The sequence below is a fragment of the Parus major genome, chromosome 15 (assembly GCF_001522545.3).
Source record: "Parus major isolate Abel chromosome 15, Parus_major1.1, whole genome shotgun sequence".
In the NCBI taxonomy this organism is placed as follows: Eukaryota; Metazoa; Chordata; class Aves; order Passeriformes; family Paridae; genus Parus; species Parus major.
This window is the reverse complement of record NC_031784.1, coordinates 7,813,803-7,826,435: the sequence shown is the minus strand read 5'-3', so window position 1 is coordinate 7,826,435 and position 12,633 is coordinate 7,813,803. Positions and strand designations below refer to the sequence as shown.

Sequence of the window (12,633 nt, the reverse complement as noted above, 5' to 3'; positions counted from 1 at the left end):
TCCCAGTGTCTGGGGAGCAGACTCTGCAGTGCAAAATTAGGTCAGCCTCCCTACACAGAATCAGCTCTTCTGCTGTCACACAGTTTCTGCAATCTTCAGATGTACTAAAGCAGAAGGGCCACAAGAACATGAGTCTTCCAGCTTAGGAGCAACTGGGATTCACTGATTCAAATCATAGAGGGAATGTTGCAAGTGGAAACAGACACTGCATTATATAACAATACCTGAGTAACTGAATAATGCCTGGTAGAAGCTTTATGTAGCTAATTACTTTAGAACACAAGTTACTTTCATTGCCCCAGTCTACAGAATTGTAGCAGAAAGCATTAAACAGCTTAAGGAATACTTAATACAGAGTGATACTGATCCAAAGGAAGAACTCTCTTCTACAAAAGCATCTGGCAAGGGGAGAAGGGAAGAAAAGAGAAGAATAAGCTGAGTGCATAACAGCTATTGACTAATGCCTCCAGTCTGACCAAGCCTGAGGTTTCCCAAACCACCTTGTTCATTATTTCTGGGAACAAGAGAATTGAAGAATGAACAGCAGAAACCTCAAGAGACAGTAAAGGTGATGCACGTAAGCAGATATGTACAGTCTCTTACAAAAGAGAAAACTGTCCTTGACATACTCATCTCCTGTCTCAGTTGCCGTTTTCTTTTCTCAGCTCTTAACACAAGTGATGCTCTAATAAACACATAGAACTGCTGCACAGATAATTTCCAGCTTTGCCACTCTGACCACAACACTTTGCTCCCTTTATTGCCCTTCGTTTTATCACATCACATATCTGCAACAGGCCCTAATTTTCAAGCCCATCATGCTCTGCTTGTCCTAAATCTCACACAAAATTTTGAAAGCGTTTTTCTCCTTCTATTGATCACTTTCCACTGCTATTTTAAACATGCGCTTTTTAACGTGTGCCTTTAGCTTCGGAACAGGCTCCCAAAAAACATTAATGAAGCAATTTTGTTTTTTCCTGATGCTTCTGTTTTCCAAAGGTGGTAGAATGTAGGTTGAAATGGGTCGCTGTCACAACTTCCCTGTATCTATATGCAATCTTTTTACTTATACATCTCTCAGGGACAGAGATTATGTTTCTATTTCTGCATATAAAATGTACCAGGTCTCTGATCCACAGGAGCTGTGAACCATTGCAACAGGAAACATAATAACATGGATGGGGTATGCTTGCACCTAAATTTCATAAAGCACACCAAACAGGAACCTGCTATCTGCTGTTTTGGCTGCAGTGTTCCTGTAGCTCCTGCAGATCACAGCACAGCCAAGGCCTTGCTTGGAGCACAGGTAGGAGGGAAAGCTCAGGCACAGAGCCCAGGGCAGCAGCAGGCAGGACCCTCTGCAGGCAGCAGCCCCCTGCAAATACTTCTCATCGCCTCTGTGCAGAGCAAAGGCATGTCAGTTGGTTTACATTATCTCAGTTTCTAAATTAAACCTCTTACCAGCAAGCTCAAAGCCCACAAAAGCCACCAGTTGGTTTTCATGTTAATTACATCATTCTCTAAGTCAGAAGAAATAGTAATTACTAGAAATGGTAATTACTAATTTAGTCTAGGCAGCTCTGTTGGAGCAGGAAATCCATGCAGCCTGAACACACCTCCAAGGGAAGGCATTCTTCTCTTACTCTCTGTTTTTGCTCCCCAGCTATTCCAGATTATCTCCTTTCTTTTCAGTACTGGTATCCCCATCACTGCCATGGTGGGCATCACAATCATGATGAGCCCTTCCCTGTCCTCCAGCCACATCTTTTTCCTGAGGTGTGAAAATTGCAGTGCACCAAGGCAGACAGAGGTCTCGTCTCCACTGTCCCACTGCCCAGGTGTGGGCATTAATAGATTCTCCTATGTAAAAAAATTGTGTTTCAAACCAGTGGAGGCATGAATAAGATGCATTTCCAGAGAAGGAACTTTTCAATGTTGCATCCCACACAGGACCAAAGAAACAAAAAAAGGAGTAGGGAATGGTTGCCCTTTCATGAGGGATGTCTGAGTACAGCTCCGCTTGACTTGGTAAATACCAAGTACCTGCAGCAGAGGAAGCAAAGAGCAAACCGTAACAAAGATTTTGTATCTTTTTCTTTAATAAATACCTTAATCTTTATCATGTGAAGACTTCACTGGAAAAGACTTTCAGAAGAGACTTCTTTATAAGGAATGAAGTTTTCTCACTGTCTGGGCATTGGTAGTATCTTTGTATGCGTGTGCATAAATATACAGATTTTATATCAGTGATAATTGTCAGGAATAAAAGAAAAATAAAATAAAAAATAATAAGAAGGGCCAAAAGACCTTGTCTACGCAGAAGCTCTATGCCATGATGAAGAGCAGTCCTGTCATGACTAATTTTTCAGCTGATGGCTCATAAGAGGATGAAAGCAGTATTGAAGAGCTAATCTCCTGTGTCCCAGCAATTAACATGCACAAATATTAACATGGTTCATTACATGAGGATGATTACTTTGCTCATGACTCCTGGAGGGCCTCCCACAGAAGGGAAGTGAGGCAACTTACAGTGATGTAAAGAAGAAAAAAAGGCAGGGTCTGCTGACTGGTATTGGTGCAGTGTTGCCCACCTACTCATGAGCAGAAGAACTGGACTGTGAGCTGGAATCTTGCTCCAGTTCAATTACAAGCCACTAAATTCTTCTCTTTAGGCTTCAGACACACAATGGAGAATGTCTGCTATGCTTCTGCCCAATATATCCTTCACTTACCTTCCAAAAACTGTGTGCTTCTTGTCCAGATAAGCACAAGAGCGGAATGTGATGAAGCTAGAAAGAATAAAGATATAACAGTTACCACATTGTCCCACTGACCCACAACAACAGCCAGTAATGCTTAAAAACACAAAGCGTCTGCAAACGCTTTCGGAGAGAAGCCAAACCCCTCTCCCTCTCTGGCTCCTCTCTGGAAGGCCTGTGGACCAAAGATCCTTTAACTCCTCAGTTTTGGGGGTTCCACCTGGATTTCTGGAGTTTTGACTTCTCACTTTTCATCACACTAACATTTTTTAACAGTACTCCAAGAGCGGGGCCTTGCAGCATGTCCAAAATTAATGTGAGCATCTGCCTCCTTGGCCATGCAGGCTGGGAAGCTCATGCAGGGCAGCTTGTATCCAGCAAATAAAGTTACACGACAACAGTCTCTGCCAGTGTAAACTTCTGTTCTCTGGATATTTACTTTTTGCATTTCTCTTCCCTTAAACTGGCCTGTCAGTGATCCATTTCTCCTTTGGACAGAGCATACTCATGCTCCAGATACAAACATCCCAGAAGAATACTTTCAAGTGTCAAAAGTAATTAAATGGACTTTTAAATTTGGGGGTTGTACTTTTAAATTTAAACATGGGAACTAAAACACTGATCCAAAGCAACCTTTACTACTAAAGCTTTTCTATAGAGCTTGATGCTTCTTTGGAAGTCTTGGACTACAAATGTATGAGACAAAGGTTTCCACACTGTGGTCTGCAGACCACGATGGCCTGTCTTGGCTGGACATGCAGTGCTGGCTCTCCTCCCTGTCTCCATCTGTTACACTACATAGGAGACAGTTAAAAATATATAAGCATTCCACAAGCACTTTTCCATATAAGCAACTGCCTCAGGAAGTTATATGATTGGAAATAGGAGCAGCTGTAATGTGCCAGACAGCATATTAAGATGTAGCTTGCCCTAGGAAAGCTTTGGGATACTGTGCAGAATGCAAACTCCTACATGGGATATACTTTATTCCTGGATATTCAATATTTAAAATCATCACATGGTCAGTTATGTAGCATTGTAATAAAAAAATCCCTGAGAAGCAGCAAATATACAAGGAAAGCTTCTCATCTGTTACTGCATTCAAAATAAAATTAAAGACAACAGAATTAACATAACTCAGGATGGTCCCAAAGAAGTCCTGAGCATTATTCAAGCTATTTGCAGAGTTCCTAAGGCTAGAGCCAGATGTGTCTAAGTGCTGCCTAGGAACCTTTATAAATATGGGCAGCTGGACTCTCTTAAGGACTTATATATAAAGGAACTTTGAATTTCATTTGCAAATTTTAGAACATACAATCACATTTACAGCAGCAGATGATGTGACTCAAAATAGTACATCACTTATGGTCTCTGTAGTTCTGTTATTAGAATACCCCCTTTTTTTAAAAAAAAAAAAAAAAAGAAAAAGGGAAAGAAGCTTCTACTCTCCCCTAATTTAGCACGTGAGAGCTGGCAATAACATTCAAATCCAAAATAAGTTGTACAGCAACTCAATCCAGCAAACTGCCCCACACGTGCTTAGGCTTAAGAATGTGAGTAAGCCTAAGAATGTGAGGCCCTGAGACAAGCCCTGGTGTTTAATTAAAGCAAACCACACTGCTGCACAGTTTACAAGCCATTATAACACTCAGCATCACGAACACCAAGACCCCCTCCCTCCCTCCTCAGTGCCAAGACACAGTACTGTACACACACACACACACACTCTTACTCTTTCCTGGGGCTCCCAATAAAATAACAATTTTTTATATTGCAGTACTTACAGACCAACCAATAAATAGCTGGCTCACAGTGACACGGAACATTTTTAAATGACTGCAGGCAAACACCCATATTAATGTTACACATGAACATGGCCATTACAACTTTAGTATCTTTAAGTTTTCCCTCATTTTAGTCCTCATTCTGCTTTTGTACATTGGAAACAAAGTTATTCTCAATCCCAGATTGTACACTCTACCATGTCTGGGTCTACACATTTCAGCAGAGCAGAACTGTTCTCATTTATTTAAAATAAGGTGACTAAAAAGAAGTAATACTCCCACAGAGTTTATGTTTCATCTAATTCCTTAAAAAGTTAAATATGGAGCTAAATTTAAAGTGAAGAGGTTAAATTTAGAATGAAGAGGTGTGATGAATGATGATAATTATAGGGGAGGGACACTGACAAAACCAAACAAAAACTTAAAATCATTACACCAAAAAAGACAAATTATTGCTGATATATTTGACAGAATATTTCCCTTGACTGAACTTTAAAGAATAGCTCATAAAATATCATTTTTCTTCTAACAGAGTAAGGCACAATGTCCAGAAGGAAACAATAAAGCACAAAAAAGCAAATGACTACTTACAACTGTGATTTGTTTGTGTTGGGTCCCGAATTTGCCATACTAAGAACACCACGTCCCGTGTGGGACAAATTGGGCTTGAACTCATCTTTGAAAGGTTTTCCCCAGTAAGATTCTCCTCCTTTAAAAAAAAATAGAATAATGTTTGTTTTCATTAGTTTCTCACAGTGTTTTGCAAGGGGTACTGACATTAAATTCAAGGTTTCCAGCACTTGCAGTCACTGTGTTAATACATTGTTACTTCACCCCTAACATTAGGCCAGTATTTGAGCAGGACCTTGAAATCTGGTGTTTGCAACTGGCAACACATTTCTGTGCCCTCACACTATCAGCTGCAACAGACCACACTTTATCAACAGCTTTATGTATCCTGGGCTGAAGAACACTCAAGGATTTAATTTTTTTACTCCTGGTCCACCATGACTTTTCTCTTTTGAGACACTAAATCTTTAAAACTGGCTTCATGACAAAACACAGAGTAAAGAGTTTCCAGTTTAATTGCACTCTGGATACAGCACTGCTTCCGGAAATAAAGTATCAGGGAGATGAAACATTCACAGAAACAACTCAGAATACAGCCATAAACTCAAACGTTTAATCCCAGACTAAACAATGAAGAATGACGATATATGGTGCTCCCAATTAAAAGGCAAAAATTAGATATTTGGACTAGATATCTGGATGATGTGAACAATTAAATTTAGTGAGGGTAAAAGAATGATAAAATTGCATTAATCCCAGCCCTCCAAAACTGATTTCTTTTCTGTGACTGTGGACAGAGAAAGGGTCCATGAGAACCCTCTTCCTGGCTGTCATTTTTACATTATTTATGACAGATCTGACATTTTCATTTGCACTTTCCTCCAGGATCATCCTTAATAAGAAAAACAAAGGCTGAGATGAGTCATAGTTTTAGTCAAATCCATAATCTTATTTGACAAACCATGAAAAAATATTTCACCTTAGGACAGTAATAAAAATAAACCAAACAAAACTATCCAAATAGGCAGCAAGACTTGTCCATCTGCAGAACTGGCTCAAGAGCCCTCCAGAGTAAGTGTATCACTGGAGAAGCAGCAGGTCAGGGAGGGATCTGTGGTGCTCCACAGCCACGTGCACACATAGAACAGAAAGCAATTAGATGGTATTGCTACACACAGAAGCAGCAAATAAAACCAAGGAATGAATCAGTCTCCTACTGAAAACCTTAGCCAAAAAGTCACAAGAGTGCGTTAAATGAGGAAAGAGTTTCAGATGATACCGTGAAAACAAAGCATCACATATGGACAGCTGCAAGTGGAACTAAGTGAGAAATTCTGGAAGAAGCTGACCCACTTAAAAACCCAATTAATCATATTCAAAAGACCTATTAATAGAGTTGAGTCTTGCTTGCTCTGCAGTTTGACAAGAGGTGGCAAAAGGGGACAAACCCTGTAGGGATTTTCTGTAATCAGGAGTACAGCAGTGGTTACTTCAACAATCTCTGGCTATTGAATATTTTAAGATCAGCTGAATTACATCAGCTTGATCCCATATGCCAATCTTTTCCAGCAGTGGGTGACAGGGATATGGTACAGTTGCAGGCAGCTCTAGAGGAGTTTGTGCTGTCTGAAGTTTTTAGAGGATACAGAACATGAGCACAGTCTGTTGAGATGGGACACAGCAGCAAGTGGCCAAACCTGTGAGTCTGCTACACCCTTCATGTGCTTCCAGCTGATGCTGGAATTACAGTCAAGCTGCTGAAAGAGAGTAGAATCAAGCCTGAAGCCTTCACTGGTCAGAAAAATAATTCAAAAGGAAAGAGAAAAATTGTGAATGACAGAGAGACTCCCTCTTTCTGGCACAACAAACAACCAGACCCGAGAGCTTGCAGACAGGAGCAATGAGCCATGATCTTTAGGTTCTGGAGTATTTATTTTTGTATGATTTCACTTTGGATCATGCACTGCAGGTCAGAATTAATCTCATATGTATGAAAGCTAAGTTTGGTTCATTCTGGTTCTCTGGAAATAAGCACTAATATTTTAGCAGATAGTTACAGCCCCTGCTCTGTCTACCATACAGCTGTTTCCAGGCTAATTCTGTCTGCCCAGGAGCTGCAGCAGGAGCAGGGAATGGCCTGTGCAGCATTTGCCTAAAAGGCCAGACATCCTGTGAAGGACATAACTGAAGTGTCTGTGGAGACCTGGCAGCACAGACTGGCAAAGGGCGCTGGAGACGCTGCAAAGGCACTCAGCAGAGCAGGCACGGCCTGGGGGTTTTTGTTGTTGTTTTGGTTTGGGTTTTTTCTAATGATTTAAAGAGAATACTTTTTTTTCTTTTTCAAGGAAGACCCCAAAGTATTCCCCTTAAATTAAAAATAGCCTGAATATGCTTTTCATCACATTCCTGCTAACCTCTGGAATTGTTCCAGGCTTCAAGTATCTGCTTGAAGCAGAACTAGACAGAACAAGTCAGAAGACGGCAAGTTACATCTATATAATTTTTTAATTACTGAAGCCCAACATGACTTTCTCTGTGAAGATTAAGTACAGATCCCTCATCAGTCTAGGACCATGGCAGCACAGTGCCTAATGCTCAGCTGGAACAGGGATTTTACGTTCTTACCTTTTGCTCTCCACATAAGAGCTCAATGTAAACTTGGGAAAACCACTCACAGGTTCCAAAACTATTAATAATTATGAGGTGTTTGTAAGTATCTACCAGATTTTAATGTGCTTATTCTCAACACAGTTGGGAGGTGTGGCTGTACATTTTCTGAAAGCGGAATGGATGCAGACAGAGGAGGTGGCAGCATGGCAGTGTCTGGCTCCAGCCTTTTCATGTTACACTCCCTGTATGTGCTACAAAGAGAGGAGGCTCCTCCTGACACTCCCCAAATCTTCATCAGAGTTCACACAGATCTCTGCTGGCTATATTTGGAGTCATGATGATGCAAACCCCTCACCCCAATGCTGATGAACCAGCCTACAAGCAAAGCCCACGGAAAACAAGAACTGACTCCGGGTGTTGGATTCATGGCTGGCAGCACTGCCTGTCACTTCACCTCCCTCTCAGCTTCTCTTCTGTCCAAGCAGAGCTGTGTGCCTACTGGACTTGCAAATGTTTCTGAGATCATATTACAAAAGTGCTGGAAAAGAATTCTGTGGGGTTCTGTGCTAAAAATCAGTTCATATGGCAGCAGCTATGGCCCCAGCATGTATTGCCACCAGAGGAATTGGTGTATGGAATAATTACAGCCTGCACATGGGAATCTCCAGCTTGCACAAAACTAGAAATGTACTTGGGATCAGCCACAGAAATACACTGCCATTCAACAGCATTTAACCTGTACAGTGTCAATGCCTTCAGGAGTCAGAAAGAGTTTTTGTACAATTCTGTAAAATAAAAATCACGTGCCTACTCAGATACACATGATTCAAAGCTGCAGGAAGATGGGAGACAATTCCACACATTCTCCATTTAAAAAAAATTCTCTTAAATTAAAGATGTGTTTAACTGATTCTCACACAGATGAAATGAAACAGACCACACAGCTCTTAGAAAAGAACATTAATAATTTCTGTGGCTATCCAGAGTGGCAAGATATATTTAGCTTGTACTGAAGCATGGTTAGTTATTCAGTCTTGTATCTGCATCCTGTGCTGATAGTAAACAGGTGAACAGATCTAAACTAACATCTGAAGCAATCACACATTAGCAACTACACAGGAAAAAGCTATATTTTCAGATTGTCTTTTGAACTAAACCAGATTACTCTTTGGTAGTCTTTGTTCCTACTAAAAGCATATAATTTTTTTTTTTTTGAGGTATAATCACAGAATTTGTACAACTTTCTTGCAAAGAGCTGAGAGATGCATCTAAAGCTTCAGAATTATAGCATTCCAAAAACCAGGTGTGGGCTGGGAATCATCACTCATGACAGTTGTGATTTTAAATAAATCCTTCCTTTTTCTGGCTTAAAAATTGCTAAGCACTGGTAAGGAAGTAGGAGGGTTCTGATTCACAAAAAATGATGGCTTACTTTCTGTAATTTTCTTCTTGTCATTTGGAACAACGAGGTACATAATAACATCTGACACTTCTGTAGAGCTTTCCAAGTGAGATTCTGGAATCATTTTGCAAATATGAAAGCCTCAGCTCAGGCAGAAAGTGCTTCTCTCCTCTCAGATAAGAGGACATGGTACTCAACCCCACAAACCCAAGAGTGGATTTGCAGAGGGCCTGCAGATTAAAAGGAATATATTCTAGATAAAAAGGTCTTGCTCTTGTCCTTTTGCTGAGCTTCAATCATGCAAGAAAAAGGGGCTCTAAAACTGGTACAGTTTAGGAACTTGCCATCTTGGGAAATCACACTGCATTGATCAAGTTTGTCCAGAGTCCTTTGCTATTGACATTTCAGAGGAGCTCTTCTTGCTGCCAAACAAAAGGCAATTCCCATCTACCAGTAGTATTTCATCCTGGACTTTTACAGCTATAATGTGCCTCCTTTGTGCCCTCCTGGATTCATAAATCACAGGCTGATTCATGATACCTTCCAACAGGTTACAAGGAAGAGTAGCTGAGAAAAGCCTGTGCTGTTTTGAAAATGTGAGGCTTTGCATATAGTTTTCCCTTTTTCATACAAAAGGGTTAGGATATTAAACCTATTTTTTCTACATGCAAATTTTCTTCTATTATTTGGAACACTGAAAATACACAGCAGCTGCTCCACTTGCACGACCGTGAGTTAGAATTACTCACAATGTTCAACCACTTACTTGTTATGAACAGCAGGAAAAAAAATACATCACAAATCTAAAATTCATTTTCAAATAATTAATCATTACAAAGAATGACCATGACTCAGCTTATTGCTCTGAGTACTGCCTCTATGGGTGGTTATTTTGTTAGAGAAGAAATAAGCTGCTGCACCACAATAAAATTTCTCCCAATAGTCTTATGAAACATTAAGGTGAAGGCTGTAGGAAAATGAGTCTGGTCCTCCAGACCAGTGTCAGCCTTGCAGGACTGTGTAACTGACTGCACTGGCAGTGCAGGTCTGGCAGCTATGCTAGGGTAAAATTCTATTCTCCACTCTTTTCCCAGGGTAGTATCTCAACTCCCAGATGCCATAATGGAAATTATCCACCCTTCTCCATTCCCAGGTTAACTGCTGAGTACCAGGAATTAGTTGCCCTTCATGTGTCTGCTGGGTCACATTTACAACAGTCCAAAAGAGACTCAGAAAGGACATACTGGGGAGCTGAATAACAAACAACACAGCAAGGCTCAGGGCTGCTTACAGAGAGAACTGTTCACCTGGAGCAGCCATGGGAGGGGAACGGTCAGTGACAACCAGCTTGGCATTCACCTCGGTGAGTGTTTCCAAAACACAAGCAACTCTTAATCCAGGTGAGCCAAAGCACAGTTACAGTCTGTGTACGTGTGACATATGACCTTCTGCCATGTTGTACTAACTGTGCCCAAATCCACCCAGAAGATGAACAATCCTGGGCTTAGTTAGCAATGGAGTGGGTGAACATCTCAGCATCTGAGGGCTGCAACCATAAACCTGACACCCTGATACATGGGATGAATGTCAGATGACAGAAACCAAATGGTGGGAAGCTATTCAAACAAGTCTGTTCTAGTTCCTGAACTAATGAACAGGAATAATGAAATAAATAGAAGAAGAATATATTCAGGCTTAATATATCTTCCATGTACAAGTTTAGAAAAGGTTGTGTTTTTTTCAAAAAACAAACAAAAAGGCCAAATCTCTTAGCTAAAAACCAACAGTTAAAGCAGAAGGCTCTGTGTGGATGAGGAAACAAAGTATGTTCTTTTTGTTCTGAAGTCTTCCTACAAAAGGTTCTAATAGAAACAGTTAATAATATTGACATTTAAAGGGTAACCTACAAATAGTCCTCCCTATTGCCAATTGAAATATCTGGGATGAAAGCCCTGTTCTGTTCTCATATGTTTCTCTGATATCACAGAAGTCAAGTTATTTACTTCTAAAGCCCATTTAATCTTACAGACTTTTTTTAGCTTTCAAAGGTGCATCTTTTTTTTCCTTTTAAGAAGCAGTGAGTCAAAAAAATACTGAAATCCCTTCCAGCAGAAGAAATAAAAAATGGGAATTTATCCTGCAAATAACAAACAAGCCCCAGGCAAAAAAAGGTACAAAGTACTGAATCCCAGTGCTTTACTCCAAAGCTTTCCCAAAGTGAATGCCTGTGATCACATTAATAATGCACAAACCAATGGACCAACATTTTTACAGCATGGGAGCCCAGGAGAGCATCAGTCCACCTGCCCTGCTCGGGCAGCACTGCCGAGCTGAACCCTCCTCTGGCTGCCAAGGGAACATCAAGCCTCAGGTCTGGCCATCTTCATACAGATCGAGACACACAAGTGGAATTTCTGCCTCACAGTCAAGTGCCCTGGATCTATCCAGTAGTCAGGAACAAATCCTGACAGACTACTTGCACTCTGTGAACTGTCTAAGCAGCTTCACTGAAGTATTAAACACAAAGGCACGACAGTTCAAGAGCAATCTACAGCCCACCAGGCTCTCTCCATTTCAATTTTCTTGTGATATTATATTCAACAAGCGATTAGGTAAAGACATAAAATTCAACTGTCTTCAAAAAATAAAAGCCATTCAGGTGCAAAGAAGACATTTGTACTGTTTGGACTCTACCACAATTGCAGCCAGTCTCTAAAAATCTGCAACACTCGTGTCTATTTGTGTTTACATTGTTCATTTCATTAGAACTTTAATAGTCCTGACAGATGTTTGCGAGACATCTCACCTGTGATATACTCATACTTAATTAAGAATGACAAGGAGGAAAACAAGATGGAAAATACTAGAGGTCATCAGACTCCTTTTTTTTTTAAGTGAAAGAATATACGTAGGAGGATTTTTATCCTATGTGCTTATTAGCATTTCACTTCCTACTGGCAAAGCAGTGGAGCTGAGCCTTGCCCTTCAGTGCAGCAGTGATGCCAGTTCTCTGCCTCTGTTAACTGTGCTGTCTTACAGCACTTCTGCCATTTGCACAAATAGAAACAGGAATGACACCAGCAAGTTAATTTTCATTCCACAGCAGGATCTGAACTCCACCCTGCAAGGGTGAGAGGTGTCTGAGTCAACCTATTAAATCTCTCCCATCTCCTGACACCTCTTTAATTTCTCATTTCAAAAGATGTTCCTAATTATGTCTTTTGGGATTTGAACCAAAACTTTCCATATAAAAAAATCAAATCACATTTGACAGTCCAAGCATAGATGGTAACAATTCTTGTTAATGGGTTTTTGCCATCAAAACACTGAACCTTTAACTAGTCTCAAATCCTGCAACTCTTGATTATCACATACACTACAAGAAAAGTTGTTGGGCAACTCACTAACATAATTTACAAAGTAAATAGAGCTAAAGTATTTAAGCAGGTGAGGAGCTGGGGATGCTGGTGACAGCCACAAGTGGGCAGATAGAAGGTGCAAGTGGAAA

The 12,633-nt window shown here is 40.5% G+C and overlaps 1 protein-coding gene across 4 annotated transcripts in view; it reads right to left on the bottom strand.

Moving 5' to 3' along the window:
- The window catches only part of PPIL2 (peptidylprolyl isomerase like 2), a 79,651-nt gene that overhangs the window by 22,515 nt on the left and 44,503 nt on the right, over positions 1 to 12,633 (bottom strand). For all 4 annotated transcript variants that reach the window (XR_004499523.1, XR_004499524.1, XM_033518096.1 and 1 more), the window contains exons 15-16: positions 5,135 to 5,252; positions 2,733 to 2,789 (exon numbers count right to left, since the gene is read on the bottom strand). Coding sequence is in view for 2 of the 4 variants with exons in the window: in XM_033518096.1 (XP_033373987.1) it covers positions 2,733 to 2,789; positions 5,135 to 5,252 (175 nt within the window). In the remaining 2 variants the exon portion in view is untranslated. The remainder of the gene's footprint in view (positions 1 to 2,732; positions 2,790 to 5,134; positions 5,253 to 12,633) is intronic.